This window comes from Chaetodon trifascialis, chromosome 13 (genome assembly GCF_039877785.1).
Source record: "Chaetodon trifascialis isolate fChaTrf1 chromosome 13, fChaTrf1.hap1, whole genome shotgun sequence".
In the NCBI taxonomy this organism is placed as follows: domain Eukaryota; kingdom Metazoa; phylum Chordata; class Actinopteri; order Chaetodontiformes; family Chaetodontidae; genus Chaetodon; species Chaetodon trifascialis.
This window is the reverse complement of record NC_092068.1, coordinates 22,833,162-22,855,659: the sequence shown is the minus strand read 5'-3', so window position 1 is coordinate 22,855,659 and position 22,498 is coordinate 22,833,162. Positions and strand designations below refer to the sequence as shown.

The following is a 22,498-nucleotide window of genomic DNA, read 5'->3' as shown; positions in this document are numbered from 1 at the left end:
TTATTTCTTGTATATCATATCAGCACAAAACAGATTGAGGTGAAACAAATACGTATAAAAAATACAGAACAGGTGTAATAAAACAAGAAACAGATTAAATACATATAAATACCTAATCAAACAGTATCAGTAGCAGGGGGGGAATGCCATAAACAAACGTTAATTACATTTTTTTTTATTACCTTATGATTCAAGGGTCACCTCAGCGCCACGAGACAAGGTGGAAATTTTAGGGAGAAGTCGTGGTGACGTCACGGAAACGTCAGTGCGGCTGCGCGCGCATTGTGGTGGCAGATAACCAGCGGAAACAAGTGGATAGAAACGGGAGAGATCCCTGGGTTAAGGAATAAACATGTCTTGTTGTGTCGTCGGATGTCAGAACAGGTTCACAAAAAACGCCGACCTTCATTTTTACAGAATACCGTCGACGAAGACGCCCTTCGCCGCTGAGCGCAGGCGATTATGGCTGCAAGCCATCAAACGGACAGACTGGACCGAGGAAATCATCCGGAATTCTCGTCTGTGCAGTGCTCATTTCATATCAGGCAAGGTGTCCTCCGCTGTTCATCACACGCACAGGCAAAATCAACGACGCGGTTACCGAGAACTAACAGCGGCAGACGCACAGCTAGCTTTCTCAGTTAGCTATTTTATAACGGGAAACACCATTGACCGACGTTAGCAACATTAGCATGTTAGCAGAAGTTAGCATGTAAACAAACCAAACTGCTCAGACACTTTAGCTCAAACATCACCCCGTATTTATGCAAAAATGATGGATGGATGGAACACACGGTAATATATCTGTGCTGTGACCTCTAGTTTCCTCTACGACTGAGCACAAACTAAGCTAAACCCTGGGACTACATAATATTGTAACCCACTTCGTCGTTAGCGGTCTCCGGTCCTTCCGGTCTCTGGGTGACAAGTGGGCCTCAGTCTGTCTTTGACAGTCCTCTTTAATGTCCCTTCATCGACACTAACGGCAAAACAGCATTCACCCAGTCTCACCCTCTCTGGGTTTCACAGCTGGCTTGTCCACTTTGCTGCTGCACGAGGCACCCTCTGTTACACTCATAAGTGTCCCTGTTAAACAATGGCAGGTAGGAACTAAGATTATCTCTCAGGCCAGAACTCCAGTGGTACACATGTAAATTAAAGATTAAATACTGGTTAAAGTGCTATAAATGTATTATATTTAATTGTAAGCTTAATTCTGCAAGTCCATAATAATACTGTGGAATTATTCCTACTGTAATATATATTTTACCACAATGTACTATATAGCTTAAACAGTATAAATTAGTATAGTAAGCTGAAGTAGGGCTGCAGGTAAGATTTTCATTCCTGATTGTTGTTTGGCCTAAAATGTCAGGAAATGGTGAAAAATGTCGATGTGTGTTTACCAAATCCCAAGATGACATCCTCAAATGACCTGCTTTGTCCACAACTCAAAGATAGTCAGCTCACTGCCATAGAGGAGTGAAAAAAATAGAAAATATTTACAATTTTTCTTAAAAATTGCTCAAACCAATTATTCTATTATCAAAAAGGTTGGTAACTGATTGATTAATTGCTGCAGCTCTAAATGTAAGCAATTTGAATCATTTAAAAATGTTATGTGTAAGCTAAGGCTGTAATATCAAGTAATGACTGATGATGTCTTACAGGCGAGGCATCCATGGATCCAGAGAGTCCAGACTTTGTTCCTTCATTGTTCACCTGTTCAAAGCAGACTCGGTACATACGAATTGAAAGAAAAGTGGACAGGTAAACTTTTCTCTTGATTTACTATCATTTTATCTCAACACATGGTGGTATTTTACCTTAACTGTTGTCTTAATGGTTGTTATTGGTTCCACAGGAAGAGAGTGGGGCCTGAAGCAAACAGCCAGTCCTCTCTGACTGGCACATCGAGTCCTCTGACTGGCACATCGAGTCCTCTCGCTGCAGCTCAAAGGTCCTCCACTGTGGAGCCAACAACCAACGGCCAAGAGGAGCTTTGTATAAGTAAGACTTTCACACATGCTTGTTACCCTTCAGGATTGAGTTTGCATTGTTGTCCAGAAATCTGCTTTTATCTCATTTGATAGTAATTTGTTACATGTTTTGGAGGCCATTGCATTTTTAGATATATTCTTCCTGATCATGCTTTTGAGTTGCATTTGTGTAATGTGGCTCTATGTATTTGGCATTTTTGCCTTTTTATTGGACAGTCACAAGTATAGAGACAGACAAGAAACATGAGTGAAGATACAGTGATATGTTTTTAGGTAAATACCTAAAGACGCCTGACTTAAAGGTTACACATTTTGAGCTGCAGTAGATAATACTTGCATGAAGATCTTCTCCAGACATGTTTTAAGACATTTAAATTACCCTGCCTTGTACGATTTTGAATGATTTTGTTTTTTTGTTTTTTCCACAAGAAGGCTTAAGTCAACTGGTTAAAAATTCTTAAAAGCACAATTACTTCTTTTCTGATCAATTAATCAGCCACAGCAATTCATCAGTATCAGTGAAAAATGTCAGACACTATCAACAATGTTTTTATAGCTCATGGGTCATGTCTCCTACTTAGCTAAAAAGTTGATTTTCAGTGTGTGGATGTGTGTGTTGCAGCTTTTAAGCAGATGTCTTCTCTGTCCTTTAGAAACCCAGCCGGACTGTGAGGAACAGCTTCCTTCATTGCAGCAATGTGACATCAAGGTGGAGCAGATTCCTGTTCTGGTGGGGCCCCCACAGATCAAAGAGGAGCAGGTGGATCAGTGCATCAGTCCAGACATGGAGGCTAATACTTTCTACAGCGCTGAAGTCAAATCAGAACCAGCCACAGACTACGAGCCGCTCTCATCGTCCGCTGCAGTAACTGTGAGCCTGAATGAAAGCGTGAAGGAGGAGAGGAATGAAGACGATGCTTCGTCGTCGCCTCCTCAGAATGACAGTGTTGACGTCTTTGTGGAACTGGAACAGCCTCCGAGGGAAGAAAAGCTGTGCCGCTTCTGTGGTAAAAAATTTAAGAGGGACTCTCATCTTATAAGGCATGTAGACAAGAGTCACAAAGGGCACAAAGCCTTTAAATGCCTGGAGTGCAACAAGGAGTTTGAGCAAAGGTACCAGCTCGTTCTGCATATCAGAATTCACACAGGTGAGAAGCCCTTCAGCTGTGATTTCTGTGGCAAAACATTCAGTCAGAACTCAAGTCGCATTGTTCACATGAGGGTGCATACAGGGGAAAAACCATATTTTTGTGCTAAATGTGGGAAAAGTTTTGCGACAGGCAAACATTTCAAATTTTGCAAAGTGCAAAATCAGTGCAAAGTCAAGGGGAACATAGATGAGAATCACAAAGAGGAGAAAGCCTTTAAATGCTTTGAATGCAACAAGGAGTTTAACCAGAAGCACCAGCTCGTTCTGCATTCAAGAGTTCACACCGGCGAAAAACCCTTCAGCTGCGACTTCTGCGGGAAAACATTCACTCAGAACTCCAGTCGCATCGTTCACATGAGACAGCACACTGGAGAGAAACCGTATTTTTGTAAGAAATGTCGGAAGAGGTTTGCTAGCAGCCATCATCTTAAACACTGCAGAGGGAAACAAAACAAAAGCACAAAGAAGTCCTTTCGCTGCGCAACGTGCGGCAAAACCTTTCACACAGATTCAGACCTGAAGGTGCATACGGAGGTCCACGAGTCATGGAAACGACACATCAGCAAGAAACTGGAAGATCAGGACTTAGAGGAGGAAAATCTTGATGCTATGTGAGAGAACATGAGTCTGTGTGACAGCAAATATTTTTTCAACAATAAATCAATAAACATGCATCAATCTCATAAAAGCAATACATTTGTAAATTTGTAAAAAAAAAAAATCAGCTGAATAAGAAACTGTGTTCACCAGTTTATGTGGATACAATTCAGATATTGGACTGTGTTGTGATGATTTATCTGGAGCTGATTTTTTTTTTTTTTTTTTTAACTCATTTATGGTGGAGAAGCAAATGAAATGTCCCAGAATGACCTCACTGCAGTTACATGTAACTGATATAAAACAATAAAATATTGTAAAGAAGAAAGATCTAACATACAAGTTGTTTCATATCTTGTTTTAAGACATTTTTTGCAGCAGGGACACCGCTTCCCTCAAGAAAACTCTGCCTGGTGTTTGGCACTACTTTTTCCGCGGGCGGATGAACACTATGACGTTGGACGCAGCTTACGTTACACGGAAGTAAGTGTGGCACGATTGTTTTGACACACTTCTTGCGCGAGAAGGACTACAACGCAGGTAATAAGCTAGAAGGCTAACGTTAGCACTCACCTGGTCCTAAAATGAGGCGGTTTGTTGTGCTATGCCTCACTCCTGCGCCGTGAAGACATGCGGAAACAAAGCGAGGACTGGCTCCGCGCTGTCGTTTCACCGCCTTCCAGTGAAGGAACCCGGGCGGCTGAAACTATGGCTGTGTGCCCTGAACATGGATGTCAACACTCCCGTGGACGAGCTGAGGAAATACATCATCTGCTCGGAGCATTTTGCTCCGGACGACTACACAGTTAACGGACAGCGGAGGACCGACACGATGCACCGTTTTCTAACGCCAGCGGCTATCCCGACCGCGCGCGTGTCCTCGTGCACGGTACAGCCAGGTGTAACGGAGGTGAGTGTTGATATGCATCGTTACGTTGCACAAATTAGCAGATATTTTGTGTGGAAAAATGCAAATGACATTCAGAATGTAATCTATGATTTATTTATTTAAAGCAGCCATTAAGCATTACATTTCATAATTATTCATTCATTAAGCATTTAGTTATGCAGTTATTTACCTGTGTTACCGTTTCAGCCCATAAGACCCCCCCCCCCCATAATTAGAAAGTCAATCAACATGAGATTGAACCTGCACCTTTTGAATGATGATAATAATAATAAACTTTATTTGTAGAGCACCTTTATACAGGAATTGTAGCTCAAATTGCTTTACAAGAAAGAAATCACGTGCACCAAGTGAGTGCTTTACATAGAACAAACAGAATGGACATAAAAACAGATCGAAAATGTATGTAAAATAAGATGGAGAACATTTAAGAAGTGATAAATCTTTTTTTAAGAAAGAAGGATGAATATGACTTAGTTACAACGTCTTAATAGTGAGGATTTGCTGATTTCTTTTGGCTAGTACGCTGAATTTCTTTGGATTTTGGATTGTTGGTCAGGAAAAAATAAGACATGTAAAGAGCAAATTTCATCATTTTCTGATGTTTTAGAGACCAGTGAGTAATAACTAATGAAAGCAAATGTTAGTTGAAGCGATAAACTATCTGATCCACTTTTATATCACTGATTGTAAGAGTACATAGATGAATCACAGATGAAAGCACATTTACATGACATGTTCATCTGGCCTGGCAGGAATCAGAAAATGACAGGATCAAGGACGTATCATTGGATTCTGCTTCCTCTGAAGGTAAGACCTGAGGAGCATGGACCACTTTTCATCACCGAAAGCCCAGATGGCAATTTTCAGTGTGTGTATGTGTGTGTGTTCCAGCTTTTAAAGTTTCCACAGTTTGACAGCAGATGTCCTCTCTGTCTTTTAGACTCCCAGTCGGTCTGTGAGGAACAGCTCCCTTCATTGCAGCAATGTGACATTAAGGTGGAGCAGATTCCCGTTCTGGTGGGGCCCCCACAGATCAAAGAGGAGCAGATGGATCAGTGCATCAGTCCAGACATGGAGGCTAATACTTTCTACAGCGCTGAAGTCAAATCAGAACCAGCCACAGACTACGAGCCGCTCTCATCGTCCGCTGCAGTAACTGTGAGCCTGAATGAAAGCGTGAAGGAGGAGAGGAATGAAGACGATGCTTCGTCATCGCCTCCTCAGAATGACAGTGTTGACGTCTTTGTGGAACTGGAACAGCCTCCGAGGGAAGAAAAGCTGTGCCGCTTCTGTGGTAAAAAATTTAAGAGGGACTCTCATCTTATAAGGCATGTAGACAAGAGTCACAAAGGGCACAAAGCCTTTAAATGCCTGGAGTGCAACAAGGAGTTTGAGCAAAGGTACCAGCTCGTTCTGCATATCAGAATTCACACAGGTGAGAAGCCCTTCAGCTGTGATTTCTGTGACAAAACCTTCGTTCAGAATTCAAGCCGTCTTGCCCACATGAGGGTGCATACAGGGGAAAAACCATATTTTTGTGCCAAATGTGGGAAAAGTTTTGCCACGAGCAATCATTTCAAATTTTGCAAAGCTCAGAATGAGTGCAGAATCACACCAGAAACGGAGAACGTAGATGAGAATCACAAAGGGGAGAAAGCCTTTAAATGCTTTGAATGCAACAAGGAGTTTAACCAGAAGCACCAGCTCGTTCTGCATGCGAGAGTTCACACCGGCGAAAAACCCTTCAGCTGCGACTTCTGCGGGAAAACATTCACTCAGAACTCGAATCGTGTCGTTCACATGAGACAGCACACTGGAGAGAAACCGTATTTTTGTAAGAAATGTTGTAAGAGGTTTGCCAGCAGCCATCATCTCAAATTATGCACAGGGACACAAAACAAAAGCACAAAGAAGTCCTTTCGCTGCGCAACGTGCGGCAGAACATTTCACACAGATTCAGACCTGAAGGTGCATATGGAGGTCCACGAGTCATGGAAACGACACATCAGCAAGAAACTGGAAGATCAGGACTTGATGCTATGTGAGAGAGCATGAGTCTGTATGACAACAAATATTTTTTCAACAATAAATCAATAAACATGCATCAGTCTCAAAAAATCAGCTGAATAAGAAACTGTTCACCAGTTTATGTGGATACAATTCAGATATTGGACTGTGTCATGAGGATTTATCTGGAGCTGATTTTGTTTGTTTTTTTTTACTCATTTATGGCGGAGAAGCAAATGAAATGTCCCAGAATGACCTCACTGCAGTTACATGTAACTGATATAAAACAATAAAATATTGTAAAGACTATGACGTTGGATGCAGCTTATGTTACACATCAGCGCTGCAAAGAAATAAAACAAATTTTGCTCATCACCTGAGTGGACACTTTTTCTGTGATTGTATATAATAAAACATTCATCTTTGTCACGGTTCTCTCACACGCCCATGTTTATGCTCATTTGTAAAATATTTTTTTGATTACAGATGCCTGTATGAACACCACAAATAAAACTTTGTTTTTGTGCTTAGCGCAGGGATGTGGGATTGGGAATATTACATGGGAGACACTGTTTCACTGGGTGGTGGATGAGAATGCTCATTGGTATTTATTTAGAAAAATAAGTTTTTTAACAGTGTTAGGGCTCAGACAGTTTCCCTTCTTAGGAACAATCCCTCCAGCCTTAGAAAATAAACTTTCACATGGAACAGAAGATGCAGGGCAACATAAAAACATGAGAGCCAGCTGGTAAAGGTGGGAGATGTTGGTGTTTCTGTCTACTCCAGGAGGCAAGGGGATCTTCTGTTCTTGCCGGGTTCACCCCTGCCAAATAATGATCCACTTCTACTGTGGCATCTGCTGCAGCACTTGAGCTTCTGCTGCTTTGATCCACTGTTGTGTCCAGCAGATAAACAATAACAGTGGCTCACATTACTGCCAATTAATGTTAATTTTGACAAAACAAAGAAACAGACTGCTTACTGTTGTTCATGGATGTTGTTGATGTTGAAGATGTTGCTGAAGAGCTGCTACCTGAGCTGGGGTTGTGCCACTGGCAGAATTTACTGCAGATAATACTAATAATAATACTATGACTAATGATAATAATTGTTATGATGTCACTAGTACTGATCTACCTATATTATCTACTTCACTCGCTCATAGTTTATTTATATAATCTGAACTCGCTACTGACACGCTGAAACACTGACACCACACTACCATAAACACCGACACACCCACAAAGACGCGTGCGTTTCGAACCCGCTTTTAACGGAAGCGATACTCGGAATGAGACAGTTACGTCCATAGACATAATATACACATTATGTCTATGGTTACGTCACCCACACAAACCGACGCCTCGTTTGTCATCGGTCACGTGATGTCCACAAGAACTATACAAGCCTCGAATCGGGGCTTCATCTGGCACGCCCACTTTTACTCGACAGACCCTCCGGCGCCTCGAGACATTAGTCCCATTATTAATCATGGCGAAGATGCTCAGACAACTGGTCAACGAGCGACTGACGGCGGCCGCCGAGGAAATCTTTGGACTTGTTGAAAAGACGATAGCAGAGTATCAGAGTGAAGCAGTCCGCTCCAAGAAAGAAATAATCGAGCTGAAAAGGCAGATAGAGCAGCTGACCGTTTCAACACCTGAAGTGGTTTTATTCAGAGCAGGTTTGTGTCGTCATGGTTGTAACCGCTAGCTTGTACGCTAGGTAGCATCGCGAGATTGGCTACAGGTTAATGTTAGCTTCTGAAATTAGCCAATGCAAGAGCTATTGTTGTTAAGAGGTGCTAGCAGTAGACAGTTAGCATCCCACAAACAAACTTTGATGGATCAGCCCGTATTGTATTTCCAAATTTTACGTTACAAAGTCAAAAAAGTTGCTGAAAAAAGCTTTATGATCACGAATTAATGGATGTAAAAAGTCAATTCTTCTACCATTGACATGTTAAAAGATCTGATTAAGACACATCTTAATTGCTTTTCCAGACGTGGAGGCTAATGCTTTCTACAGCGCTGAAGTCAAATCAGAACCAGCCACAGACTACGAGCCGCTCTCATCGTCCGCCGCCGTAACTGTGAGCGTGAATGAAAGCGTGAAGGAGGAGAGGAATGAAGACGATGCTTCGTCGTCGCCTCCTCAGAATGGCAGCGTCGACGTCCTTGTGGAAGTGGAACAGTCTCCGAGGGAAGAAAGGCTGTGCCGCTTCTGTGGTAAAAGATTTAAGAGGGACTCTCATCTTATAAGGCATGTAGACAAGAGTCACAAAGGGCACAAAGCCTTTAAATGCTTTGAATGCAACAAGGAGTTTAATCAGAGGCACCAGCTCGTTCTGCATATCAGAATTCACACAGGTGAGAAGCCCTTCAGCTGTGATTTCTGTGGCAAAACCTTCGTTCAGAACTCAAGCCGTCTTGCCCACATGAGGGTGCATACAGGGGAAAAACCGTATTTTTGTGCCAAATGTGGGAAAAGTTTTGCCACGAGCAATCATTTCAAATTTTGCAAAGTGCAGAATGAGTGCAGAATCACTCCAGAAACGGAGAACGTAGATGAGAATCACAACGAGAAGAAAACCTTTAAATGCTTTGAATGCAACAAGGAGTTTAACCAGAAGCACCAGCTCGTTCTGCATGCGAGAGTTCACACCGGCGAAAAACCCTTCAGCTGCGACTTCTGCGGGAAAACATTCACTCAGAACTCGAATCGTGTCGTTCACATGAGACAGCACACTGGAGAGAAACCGTATTTTTGTAAGAAATGTTGCAAGAGGTTTGCCAGCAGCCGTCATCTCAAATTGTGCACAGGGACACAAAACAAAAGCACAAAGTCCTTTCGTTGTGCAACGTGCGGCAGAATGTTTCACACAGATTCAGACCTGAAGATGCATATGGAGGTCCACGAGTCATGGAAACGACACATCAGCAAGAAACCGGAAGATCAGGACTTAGAAAATCTTGATGCTGTGTGAGAGAACATGAGTCTGTGTGACAGCGAATATGTTTTCAGTAGTGCTGTGAAAAATATCGCGTTATTAACACGTTAACGCAAATCAATTTTAACTGTAATTTTTTTTATCGCGAGATTAACGCTCTTTGTGACCTAGTGAACTTGTAGTTTTTTATGAGCGGTGGCCACTGCTAGTAACGTTGGAAAAACTACAGGATCCGGTTGTAAACCAGAAACAAAACAATAGGCACACCCCACGCACGTGTTTGGTCTTGTCTGCTCGCAAGCTGTAAAAGAGTAGGCTACCGGTTTGTGTGGATGTCAAGCGCGAAACGCTGAATTGGATGCGAACAAGAATCTGAATGGAAAGTTTAGTTTCAATAAGTTGCCAGATGGGTCGACTGACAAGACCAAAGTTATCTGTGTGTATTGTTGGTGTGAACTGAGTTATCGCCGCAGCACATCCAGTCTGAAATACCACTTGATGGCCAAACACTCGGCTAATGCGAATTCTTCGCCGCCTCCTCCTTGTCAAAACCAGACAATGGATGGCTTTCGACAGAGGCAGATGGATGCTGTTATGTTCAAAGGAAACTAAATAAAGGAAAGTTTAAGCCATGGTTTAACTGCACTATAGGCTGAGTCCTAGTTTACAATGATGTGCACTTTGTAACTTTATTTTTTATCACCCTGTTTTGATCCCTTAAAAAGGTTTTGTTGAAGGGGCTTTTTTGTAACCAAGTATTTATTTTTTTGTCACCTGTTTATTGACAGTTAAATTGTGAGATTTTGCTTCAAATGTGAATGACTGCTCAAAGTGAGAATGTAAGTGTGAAATATAACACTACATGTTGTTGTTTTCAATAAAAAAACATTTGCACAAAGCAGGCCTATCCACTTTTCCATGTTTATAAGAGTATTAAAATGATAATTCAAGGGACATTTAGAATAGTTTAAAATGTGCGATTAATTTGTGATTAATCACGAGTTAACTATGACATTCATGAGATTAATTGCGATTAAATATTTTAATCGATTGACAGCACTAGTTTTCAACAATAAATGTACGTCACATACAGAATTATTTCCTTAAGGTTAAAGAGAGGACATGAGGGAATGAGTGGGAAGAGGAGCAGCTTTGCTATTATCCACTCACATTGATCAGTTTGTTATATGCACTCAGTTTATGATCAGTGGTAACATGTATTTGGATGGTACACAGATTGGATGTAATGTCACAGAGTTGTTCACCACAGGGAAAATCAATGTTTGAGAGGTTTGTCTGGCCATAGGCAGAGTAAAAAGCTGAGCAGGCAGTCCATCAGCCAGGAAAGCATCACGTTACACCACATATGTGAATATCATGATTTGATTCAAGGGTCGTCAAGAGCTGTGGCTTGGTCAGCCACTTGTTGGCCTGTAAAGCTCATTGAATTATTTGTTGTATTGGGTTATACAAATCACCATATCTTCACACAGAGTGAGTAATAAAGTCAGAAAGAAACAAAGCAGTATTTCCATTGTGCTCATTCAGCGTATCAAACTTCAGGTTAACACTTTGTTCATAACATAATCAGCTGCTATGACATAAAGATGAGATTTTTGTTGTGTGCAGTAGCTAAGTATGTTTTTTATTGCGTGTTCTCTCCGTATTTGTAATACATACATTAGTTACATGTACCATCATTCATTTTTCAATGTTTGTGTTAAGTTGTACAACATGAGGAGAAGCGCCCTCCAGGGCAGCAGGGGGCGCTGGTGAACATGAATGCTGTGCGTTCTGAAGTTGAACAGGAAGCATGAACAGACGTGGTCGCCCTTGTTTGAGTTCATATTTTTTGAACTGTGGATTTCAGCTCCCAATGAGTTTTATTTCTTTCTTTGAAAGTCAGTGTGTCGCCCTCCACGTCCATCGTTACCGTTAGCCGGTGCTCCATCATGACGGAGATGCTCAGAGTACTGGTCAACGAGCGACTGACGGCGGCCGCCGAGGAAATCTTTGGACTTGTTGAAAAGACGATAGCAGAGTATCAGAGTGAAGTAGTCCGCTCCAGGAAAGAAATAATCCAGCTGAAAAGGCAGCTAGCGCAGCTGACCGTTTTAAGACCTGAAGTGATTTTATTCAGAGCAGGTTTGTGTCGTCATGTTTGTAACCGCTTGCTTGTACGCTAGGTAGCATCGCGAGTTTGGCTACAGGTTAATGTTAGCTTCTGAAATTAGCCAATGCCAGAGCTACAGTTGTTAAGAGGTGCTAGCAGTAGACAGTTAGCATCCCACAAACAAACTTTGATGGATCAGCCCGTATTGTATTTCCAAATTTTACGTTACAAAGTCAAAAAAGTTGCTGAAAAAAGCTTTATGATCACGAATTAATGGATGTAAAAAGTCAATTCTTCTACCATTGACATGTTAAGAGATCTGATTAAGACACATCTTACTTGCTTTCATTCAGATATATTTGTGTTAGAAATTGGTTGTCTCTTTAACAGGTAATAGCATCTGTCTTCTCTTTTTTTAGACAACCAGTCAGTCTCTGAGGAGATTTTACCTCCCCAGCAGCCAGACCAGCTTCTCCTTGTGGAGAAAAATGAGACCCAGCAGGTGAAAGAGGAGCAGGTGGACTTCGTTATTACACCACACCTGAACGATGATCCATCTGAGGATGTAAAAGTCAGAGGTGCTGCATCAGAAACAACTGCTCAGACAGACCGCCAGCTGTTCCCAACCCTCAGCAATGTAACTGAGACATTACACGATAATGAATCGGATGGGACCGATGACACATCCTCCTGTGGTCCAAGCCCCAGCGACACGGCTTTAATGGAGCAGGAAGGAGCCCAGAAAGATGAAAGGGATTGCCGGGTCTGTGGCAGGCAGTTCAGCAGGGACGCTGCCCTGATCAGACACATGGCTGAGAGTCACATGGGACAAAGGGCCTTCAAATGCTACGAGTGTGACAAGACCTTTATTCGTAGGGACCATCTGGCTGTGCATTTGAGAATTCACACAGGTGAAAGGCCTCACAAATGTCCTCTCTGTTGGAGGTCATTTGCTCAAAACTCAAATCTCAGTGTTCACTTGAGGACACACACAGGGGAAAAGCCTTATTTTTGCAAATCATGTGGCAAAATGGTTGCCCACAGCTATCATGTCAAGACTTGTGGTTTGATGGAGGGCAAAGGGAAGAAGTCATTTCACTGTTTGGTTTGTGGTAAAAGATTTTACACAGCTTCAAATCTGTCGGACCATAAGAAGGTCCACGAAGCAAGTACCCTACGCTGAGGTGTAGCCTACGGCTTGATCATCAGACTGAACGGATGTTTCTTTGCCTCATTCATTTTATTTTAGTTAAGTTCAAAAGTTAAAAATGCTGGAGGTGATTCAGAGGCGTGGAACCAGGCCAGCTCACACTGTCTGAAAAGCAGTGTTGAGTCTGTTCAGAGGAAAAAGGAAAAATAATAAAAACTGTCTGAAAAACATCTTCTGTGTCAGTACAGGATCTTGGGTGCAACAGATGTTTGTGTGGCATCTTAAAATCGTTTAATTCGTGTTCGTGTCTCTCTCACCTGTGTTTGCCAATGAATTTATTTTTTCCCCTATTTTGTAATGATAAAGAGCTTTTTGTGATGCTGGGACACTTGAAGTAGTATATCACAATGAAAAGCATGGATCAAAAAAAAATCATCAGTGTTAAAATGTAATTACAGTTCAGTCATCTTGTAACACAAAGTCTTCAACACAATTAATTTTGGATCCATGTTTGTCTAATTTATTGTCTCTATGCCCCACACAAGATATAAAATCAGCTAGCAGCCACATCTACTCTGTCTTACCCTAAAATTAACATAATGTTGTCTATCACTGGGATTGGTCACCTAGATTACCAAATGCCACATTACATTTCCTTATTTGACTAAATACTACTACTACTACTACTACTACTACTACTACTACTACTACTACTACTACTACTTAAAACTATAAAACTATGAAATAAATAATAACCATAACAGAATAAAGTATTATAGGCTAAGAAAACTGCTGTAGTATCCAGTCTGCCCAACAGGAGGTGCTGTTTCCACTCTAAACATCACCAAAGATCGTCTATTTTGAGGAGGAGGCACTTCCCGGCCCTGGGCGTTTTCCCAACTGCTCTTCGCCATTGGTAATTCCGGTGCCTTGAAACGGGACGTAGTGAGATGTCTTCACTTTTTACACGTCCCATTTAATACTGGGGGAGAATGATGCCAGAGGATGGAGAGGAAAGGCTGCGGCACAGATAGACAAGAAGTGACGAGAAGGCGAAGTGAATGAGTGCTGGTAAATAAAAAGCTGGTACTTTGTATCAATAGCTAGCTGTTAGCCGCATTTAAACAGCATGTCAACGTTTGGGTGCTTTTGACGGACAGCTAACGTTAAGCTAAGCGCTGGCTGCTCCTAGCTAGCTGCGGAGACTGTAAGCTAATCAGTTGCTGCTGAAACAAGATAGCGGATTTGCGATGTAGGTTTTTAACATAACCTACAATGAATTATCTACAAATAGCTAGCTTTACATAAACCGTCAACTATTTTGCGATTGTTTCTAATTTATTAGCATCTCGTGTTTACATGGCTTCACATTTTAATGTCCATATCATGGCATGACACCTGTCCGTCCATGAACAGGAGACTGGAGAAAATGGCAGGACGTCGCTGTTACCGACTATTCACAAAGACAAATATATAGAGAGAGCTAATCTGTTATGGGTAAATAACTTCTCGGGATGTTGAATTCAGTCAGTTTCCGTCTCTCACAGGGGAGCAGGTCTTGTGTGTTGATGCTGAAGGTCTAATAGAGGCACTAATCCGTGATCCTGAAGCAGCTTTTGGACTTGGTTTGAACTGTTCGTCTAAAGTAGCACAAAGCTGCGGATAATGTTACCTGTATCAGGTAACAGGCTGCAGACAGCACTGCCCACTTTTTCCATGCAGGATCAGCAGCACACAGGCAGTCACAGAGCTGGAAATGTGTCACTCAGATGTTAAGACCTGACAAAGGATTTCTTTGGGGACACAGAAAGAGGACGTGTGAAGAGATGAGATTGGGCAATGGATTCGTAAAGTTCATATTTTCTGCTCTGTGGAACCATCATGTGTGCCGGTTCCTCTATTTTTAACACACTCAGCAGACACACGCATCCACCACCCAGGAAACCATCAGCGTAACCAAGTTATACTTCCGTGCGTGCTGTTTTGTGATATTGTCATGATTATCAGAGTGTGCTGCTGAAAACACCCCCCCATTCAAAACCGCCTCTGTAAAACAAAATATTTTAAAGACATGATTACAGATCCTCCTGTTAAACATTAACAAATCATCTACTGAGCATCCTGCTTACCAATTTAAGCTATTTTGGCCATGAGTCTTTAACCTGATTAAAGGAACATCCTTCTGCTCTTTTCACTTTCCTCTCTCAGGTGCATGAGGCCTTCAGGTCCTGCTAGGAGAACCCATGGAGCCAGACATCATGCCCTTGCACTCCTCCTCCCCTCCTCCACTGGAAGATGATGGTGATGGGGAGGCGGGATCAGAGGAAGACGAGTTTGGGGACTTTGGGGGATTCTCTGTCGGGGGGTCCTGCCCGACTCCTGGATTTACTGATTCACCATCCAGCCTCAGCCAGCCTCAGCCAGCCACCCGCCAACCCAACTGCAGCTTTAATCACCCAGTTAAACAATCCCAGCCCCCATCTGCTGTGAACTCGGGGTCCGGCAGAGCCCAGGTAGACGTGGGAGGGCAGGATTATAATGCTGAAGCATGTGTGCACCTTCCAAATGGCTTTTCAGAAAGAGACCACAACTCTGGGATCCACATCGCCTCTGCAGTGGGTATATGCTCCCCCAGGGAAGAAACAGGGTTTGCTGATTTCACTGTGTTTACAGAGCAGCCGACACATCCCTGGTGCTGTGGCTTCACACCTTTGGGCAGCGCAGAGCAATGGGATGGCAGAGCTGTGGGGACGAGCTCTTCAAACGCACTGGGTGAACAAATCTGCGATCCAGGCCAGGACGTTGTTATGGACTCTGAGCCCCGACCTCATTGTGCACATGAGGCAAAAGAAAAAGTTTGCACTACGGTCAAACACTGTGAGAAAAGAGATGCAGCACTCGTGCTACCATCTCAGGACCAGCATCAGCCTCAGGAAGCTGCCGCAGCTTTGGACTTTCCTTCAGAAGAGCCTCGTTCTGGGGAGGAAGAGTCCGGCAAGCCTGGGGACCGTCAGAGGGACAGACGGCATAGGTCTAATTCTGTGCAAACTGCAGAGGTGCAGGAGGATGAAGAGTCAGGAGAAGACAGAGAAGATCAAGGAAAGAGCGTCGGTGCTGTCCCCCAAACAGTCAGTGTGTGTGAGTCTGCTTCAGAGGCGTCCCTCTGTGACGACTGGTCGTTTGAGGGTCCTTCTGCAGACTCAGAGCCAAACGTTTCATCTCTTGTTTCAGGGGATCAGACTGACTGGGACCAGACTGATGAGGAGGAAGAGGAGCTGGGAAACTACACCAATTTTGACTTTTTCGTCAACAACAGCATGACAGATCTCAGACAGTCTAAGGCAGAGAAGGGTTTTCAGAATTGCGACCGATCTGCGACTCAGGAAACTTCGGCTACCTCCAACCAGTCACAATCTGGACCACACACACAAGACCATTTTGCAGACTTCAAAGAAAGCAGTTTTGAGCACCACAGGGACCAAGGACATGCCCAAACAGCTGACGAAGGGGTGCGGAGTCTGGGAAACCTCCCGCCGAGCGACAGCTTTGCAGATTTCTGCTCGGCGCCCACGCAGGAGGAAGGAGAGGGGTCGTGGCCGGAGTTCAAGGAGCAGGGAAGGACTTGGATACAGTTCAGAGAGCAAGTCAGCAGCCTGCAGACTGATGGGAGCGCTGACGAGGAGGAGGACAGGGCAGGGCGGTGCGGGGTTTCCGGGAGGAACAGCTGTCAGGTGGGAGACGTTGCGCTGCTTTTATTGTGGTTGCTCTTTATGATGATGATTAGCAGCCGCGGAGAAAAAGAAAAATTCAGGGTTTGTCTTGGATTCACCTTAATTTGTCCTTTTCTTCTCACTTTGTTGTTTGCTAAGTAAAAGCTCAAAGTTAATCAAAAGTTCTTCACATATTTTGAACATTTTAAAAAATGAACCCTCTTCCCTTCTTTCTGGTCAGCTGTCGCTCTCCTGCCGTGTCCAGCAGCTCCTCGTGGCCAGTTTTCCGGAGGTGGAGGTCCCAGCTGCGGAGGGCGAGGAGGAGGTGCTCAGCCTCGGTGCTCTGCTTCATCCTCGACACCTCCCTGAAAGCGAGGAGGAGGAGGAGAAACCAGGACTCTGTCCCGGATCTCAGTGGTGAGGATGACTTCTGGGCAGCGGTGGTGATGATGATGGTGGATGTGTTAACAAGCAAAATCTGGTTTATGTTACAAAGAAGTACAACACAAGTAGTGATTTAAACTATATGCAGCTCATCAAATGCATGTAGAAGTGATGCATTTCCATGAGGAGCAACAGAGGTAGGATTTAAATAAGAAGAGGGAGAACTGGGAGGTTGGTGGGAGACATCGACATCTACTGAAACTTAAAATTCATCGACAAAATTCAAGTAAAAATTCCGATCTCTGGAATGTCGTGCAAAAACATCTGACCTAGGAAGGTTTTGTAGTGAAAGACAAAATGGACACGCTTTTTATTAATTTTCTCCCTGAATGCGTCAAAATGCTGTTTGTGCACCTTTTCTCAGGACTCAGGGGGGGATGTGGTGGCCACAGCGGGACCTCCACAGTGCAGTCAACCTCCAGTTTCAGTGGGGGGGCTCCCATACAAACAGGACTCTGCTCAGGTGCCTCGACATGGATGCAAAGAACATTGTGAGTTTGGGAGAACGTAAAAGCTTCTGTTTATCAGTGATCCAAACAGAACAGTTTCACAGAACAGCTGCTGTATGAATTCTAAGTTGCTTTGGATCAAAGTTTTATTTTCAGGCTTTTTAAATGTGTCTTTGCCTTTTGAAAGGTGTTCGTTGGCATGAAGAAGCAGCCACTGGCTGTGCCCGCGTTTGCGTCCAGCCTGGTGAGTCGCCTGCAGGAAGTGTGACCTGAACTCATTTGTCTTTTAATGTTCTGGTGTCGGATGAGCTGCGTCACTGGTCGCACAATTTGTTCCTGTTACAGCTGACGGTGTGTCATCCAAACCTCGGATTCTGAATCTCCGTTTTTCTGCTTGTCTCATCAGGGAATGCTAGAGCCCACCAAAGACTCTGTGGCAGCTGTCTGCTCTGCAGCGCACTCAGCCGTCACAGCACCTCCGGGACCCCGGGACACACCGGACCCCTCAACAGATTCAATGCGGGTAACTTTGATTTGACTCATTCCAGCTGTTTTAGATTAAAGAACAGCCACCGCTAGATATTAAAAGTTGTGTATTTTAAGTCTGAAATGCTGTTTACTCCTCTCTGCGCAGGAGGCGCTCTCCTCCAGCCAGCTGGACTGGAGCAGCCGTGGCCTTCGCAGCTCTCAGGACGGTACGTCCCCTCGCCGAGCCCCTCACTTCTGGGGCCGGAAGTAGACTACAGTATCAACCACCCCCCCGCCTGGCTCTTTCTAATAAGCCAAACCTTTGAGCGTTTACTCTGGGCTCCTCTGGACTCCTCCTCACTTCCACTTCCGCTTCTTTTCATTTACGCTGTGTTTCCCCTCTGTTCGTTCAGCAATATTTTGTGATTTGGGTGAATTTCCTCTCACGAATAACGCAGAACAGACCCAGCATTCAGAAATCAGGTTGTTGTCGTTACGATTTGTCCAGACAAGAAAACCTTCAGATCTTTAACATCTGACCGACCTGAAACTGGCACTCAAGACAAGCAGAAACATTAGCCATCAGTCCCAGTTAATCCAGGACAATGAAAGGGGAAACACTGAACTGGCTTCCCTTTCCTCCTTCCTTCACCTGCTGCCACCTTTTACACAGTTTATCTCAGTGTTTATCAGCTCCAGCTGTTCTGGGGAAACACTGTGGTGTCTGTCTTGACGTGGTAACACTGAGATGAGTAAAGGCTCCTGAAAACTGCAAAGAAAGCTACTGAAAATAACGTGTACTATTACTGTGATGCTTGATGATTTTGTATGATTTTTTTTAATACAACACAACAAAATCAGAGTTTAATGCTGAATTAATGTCACAATTACAAAACCTGAACCTCCTAAAAGCTGCCGTGTTAATTTAATGAATGAATCCAAAGAAACGTGTTAATTTAATTTATTGGCGGCCGCTGTGGAGGTGGAACTCTTCACTCTCCAGTGTTAATGCTCACTCTTTGCCCAGCGCACGGCTGTGTTACACACTCAGCCTATAGATCTGACAGCATCGTCCAAGTTTTGGCTTTATTTGACACTAAAGTGTCTTTACTTTCGGATGTTCATATTTGCTTGTTAAGGGTTTCATGGTCCCCTCAGCCATGTTAGACACCTTTGGTAAAGAGAAATAAAAAAAAAAGACAACACAGAGTCATTCTTTGCTCAGGAAAAAAGTTACTTCTGTGGTGTTTCGATCAATATTTTGCACTTAAAGGATTTGTTTCTAATTCATCGTAAAACTTGAATTTCTTATTACAATTCTACGTGAAATTACTTTACATTTGGAGTGTGCTCTGTGGTAAATTATGCTTCATATTTATGGATTTGTTGGTTATTGACTAACAAGATCTAACAGAGACCAGAAAAAAAGATAAAGCGTCAGTGTAAATTACAAAGTCCACAAATGAGCTTTTGTTTGGTGTCCTTGTGGATTTTTATAGAAGATCTTTCAAAACCAGCTGCATGGTTTTGAAGTGAGTAACGAGAAAAAATTCTTTTAATGAAGCAAAACTCTGTATTTTAAATTCTACCCCAAAAGATAACTGACTGACTTTATTGGTAAAATTCAAACTAAAATTGATAAAGTCACTTTCTTACTGCAGGCTGTAGAAAGTGCTGACACATTCATTGGATGGAGATGAGCAGCTGATAAATAAGTTCAAAATATTAACCTGTAATTTCCTTGGATGCCTCAATCAGAGTCCACAGGTGAAAACAACAGAAGCACCTCCTGGATTTAAAAAAAAAAAGTATTACGCTTTGTGTGTTTGACGAGTTTCTTTAAGTTCAGGTTTGTATTTTAGTCTTTGGATCCACAACAACCCAAACAAGACAAATGTTCAGAGATTAGATGCCATCAGTATTGTAATAGTGACGTCCGGCCAGCAGAGGGCAGCAGAGCAAAAAGGTCAAAACACGTAACGCAGCTGAGATTCCTGCTTCACTTCAAGCTGCTTGTATTGTTTTTCTTTCAGTGCTCCCTCTGCACTGATGCATTTACTGTATGAGCATGCTGAATAGGATAGAGGATTGTTTATTTCCACGCACTTTAGTTTGGAAACAAAAAAGTTAGACCTGAATTCCACTCATCAGTCAAATGTGTTTCTGCAGCAACTTCCTGTGACCACAGTCACAGTGTTTCATGAGTTGTGCCTTTATGCCAGCACTTCTTTTCTAAAAGGACTTTTTTTCAGATTGTGAAATCCTCTTTGGACCTGTAGTCTGTTGATTTCTCTTCTCCAGATTTACTGCTCAAATCCAGATTTAATGCACTGCAATAAGGACTTGTAGGAAATCCTTGTACATACTGAAATAAATCAGTTGATGCCTCCTGCTCGGCTGTGCCTCTCTTCCCTCTTGTCTTGTCTCGCTCTTCTCTCCGGCTGAATGCAAAGCTGGAGCATCCAAACGGCGACACAGATGGCTGGCATTGTTTGTTTTTGTCACAAGACAAAGGGTGTAGAGCTGCTCAGAGTTCCTAGATGCTGCTGAAGGTGGTGTGATTTTCACCAGGGAGCCTGGCAAACATTTGCTATGAAAGCTAACAGCTAGACCAAGACAACAGCAGAAGTGTCTTTTTGCATATAATCAAGGTGAAATTCATACATAAGCTAACAAACTACACCAGCACACTGAGGCTGTTTGGACCACCTGTCACCTGAATCATGCTCCCTCCATATGAAGGTCGTTTCAGTGGCCTCATGCTGGGTGCTGGCTTGGACATTTCATAGTTAAGGAGCCTCTGAATATAAAAGAAGTTGGATAACGTCAGCTTTGCATTGCTTTGCTGAGCTTCGTTTGCCGTGTCTGTCACTCTCAGTCTTCCCGCTGCCTCGGTAAAAGGAGAAAACATCAACCAGAAGTCGATGCTCACTCTCCTTTTATGAACAAGCTCCCCCGTCCCTCCTCACCCCACAACGATCCTCAGCTCCTGTCTCCCCTCGTTAGCACAGGCTGCTCTGCTCTCAACCTGGATTATTTTGGTCCTGAGGAGGAGAGCACATCCTTCGGCAGCAGTGTCAGCAGCCGTAGCAGCAGCCCTCCTCCAGGTCAGCAAGCCAAACTGCAGAAATGTCATTTTACTGTCATTCATGAGCATTAAGTCGTATCAGACAGAGCTCTCCACCGTGATAACACCACCATTAGAGCAATATCAAGCAATTCATCTGGTGCAGTGGGCATTGAGGTCCTCTTGACACACTTTGTCCCTTTTATAACATGTTTTGATGTGTGTTTGTTACACACACTCGCACGTAAAGGAGTTGATCGTGAGCTGTATGAGTTGGCCATCAGCAGAGTGGAAACCAGCGCGAACAGCATCAACATGGAGGACACTCTGAACCGCCTCATGTCCACCGCAGAGAAGAACAGCACTTCAGTCAGGTCAGCTCAGGTGTCACATCCACATATGAAGATTATCACAGTGAAATTTTCTGGCTTCATTAATGATGTAACATGTAATCTTTATGTGATCTTCATCAGGAAACCTCAGCAGGATGAGGAGCTGAGTGCAGAGGCCGGCAGGGTCGTCTCTGGACTGCCCAATCTGTCTTTCATGCAGGCCAAGGTCCTAATGTTCCCAAGCATCCTCGTACCCAAAGAGTGCTGAACACATTCACACTGAACTGAAATTAATCTACCACTGACAGTGGTCAACACCGGATTCAATGCTTCATAGGTGTGAGAGGCTGTAAGGAAACTAGAGACATGGACTCTTCAAACTGAGTTGATCTCCTGCTTTGGTCAAAACACTCCACCTGCTGGCTGTTTTCAAGACTCATTCCCTAAAAAATGAATCTGTCATAGTATCAACTCATGCATTAATTTCAATGTATGAAAATCTGCAAAGTGTAAAGATCTTATTTATTTTACATCAAGTATTATTCCTCTTCCTGTGTTGTGTTTTACTGTGGTTTAAACATACCCATTCACTCACCATACAGAGTCTTACAGCAAACTTTAATTATGCTGTATTGTGTATTTATTTCATTGTAAAACATGTCATTTATTTTTATTGTGACATTATTAAAGACGTGTTATACAGAAGCGATATGAGAGATGAAAGAGCATTGTTTCTGGATGGTTTGACAAGGCCTGAGTAAAGATGCATGACATATGACAGAATATTTTCATTATTTTTGAACTTAATAAAACTTACATTTCCTTTTTATGCTTTGGTTGTTGACCATCAGCCAGTAAAGCTGATTATGTGGCTTCTGGTTCCAGTTTTAACCTGCTTCTCCCCCAACAAGCAATAATATTTCACCACCTGCGTGAGATTAAAGTCAGCTGAAGCTCTGCAAAGGACAGTGGAAAATAAAGCAACTAACACTGTTTCAGGATGTCTCTTACATGTATTGTTAATTAGGTCAATCATTATCTTTCGTACCTGCAACTCGACTATTCCTCCAACAACACGCTTCACCTGCAGTGTGTGAGAATGAAGATGTTCATCCGGATGAGCAGCTTGACTCAACACAACCAAGCGCTGC

The 22,498-nt window shown here is 43.1% G+C and overlaps 4 protein-coding genes across 5 annotated transcripts; all 4 read left to right on the top strand.

Annotated features, from left to right (window-relative positions):
• Window positions 1-2,559: 2,559 nt before the first annotated feature.
• LOC139341547 (zinc finger protein 271-like) lies at window positions 2,560-6,742 on the top strand. Its single transcript, XM_070978105.1, has 6 exons — window positions 2,560-2,563; window positions 2,654-3,761; window positions 4,275-4,287; window positions 4,337-4,657; window positions 5,410-5,464; window positions 5,598-6,742. The coding sequence occupies exons 1-6, from the start codon at window positions 2,560-2,562 to the stop codon at window positions 6,710-6,712; spliced, it is 2,616 nt and encodes an 871-aa protein (XP_070834206.1). The 3' UTR covers window positions 6,713-6,742.
• Window positions 6,743-8,120: 1,378 nt separating this feature from the next.
• Window positions 8,121-10,509, top strand: LOC139340962 (oocyte zinc finger protein XlCOF20-like). The gene is made up of 2 exons (XM_070977136.1): window positions 8,121-8,348; window positions 8,668-10,509. The coding sequence occupies exons 1-2, from the start codon at window positions 8,156-8,158 to the stop codon at window positions 9,648-9,650; spliced, it is 1,176 nt and encodes a 391-aa protein (XP_070833237.1). The 5' UTR covers window positions 8,121-8,155; the 3' UTR covers window positions 9,651-10,509.
• An 889-nt stretch (window positions 10,510-11,398) lies between these two features.
• Window positions 11,399-13,300, top strand: LOC139340964 (zinc finger protein 699-like). Its single transcript, XM_070977138.1, has 2 exons — window positions 11,399-11,759; window positions 12,147-13,300. The coding sequence occupies exons 1-2, from the start codon at window positions 11,567-11,569 to the stop codon at window positions 12,908-12,910; spliced, it is 957 nt and encodes a 318-aa protein (XP_070833239.1). The 5' UTR covers window positions 11,399-11,566; the 3' UTR covers window positions 12,911-13,300.
• A 563-nt stretch (window positions 13,301-13,863) lies between these two features.
• On the top strand, window positions 13,864-21,710 carry aftphb (aftiphilin b). 2 transcript variants are annotated; one of them, XM_070977135.1, is made up of 10 exons: window positions 13,864-13,948; window positions 15,086-16,608; window positions 16,829-17,004; window positions 17,396-17,522; window positions 17,668-17,724; window positions 17,887-18,003; window positions 18,115-18,175; window positions 20,960-21,055; window positions 21,266-21,389; window positions 21,489-21,710. In XM_070977135.1, exons 2-10 carry the CDS (start codon window positions 15,121-15,123, stop codon window positions 21,613-21,615), a joined length of 2,373 nt encoding a protein of 790 aa, XP_070833236.1. In that variant the 5' UTR covers window positions 13,864-13,948; window positions 15,086-15,120; the 3' UTR covers window positions 21,616-21,710. The 2 variants fall into 2 exon arrangements, with proteins under 2 accessions (XP_070833236.1, XP_070833235.1); XM_070977134.1 differs by lacking the exons at window positions 13,864-13,948; window positions 20,960-21,055; window positions 21,266-21,389; window positions 21,489-21,710 and adding an exon at window positions 14,506-14,558 and having other exon boundaries at window positions 18,115-20,356.
• The last annotated feature ends 788 nt before the right edge of the window (window positions 21,711-22,498 follow it).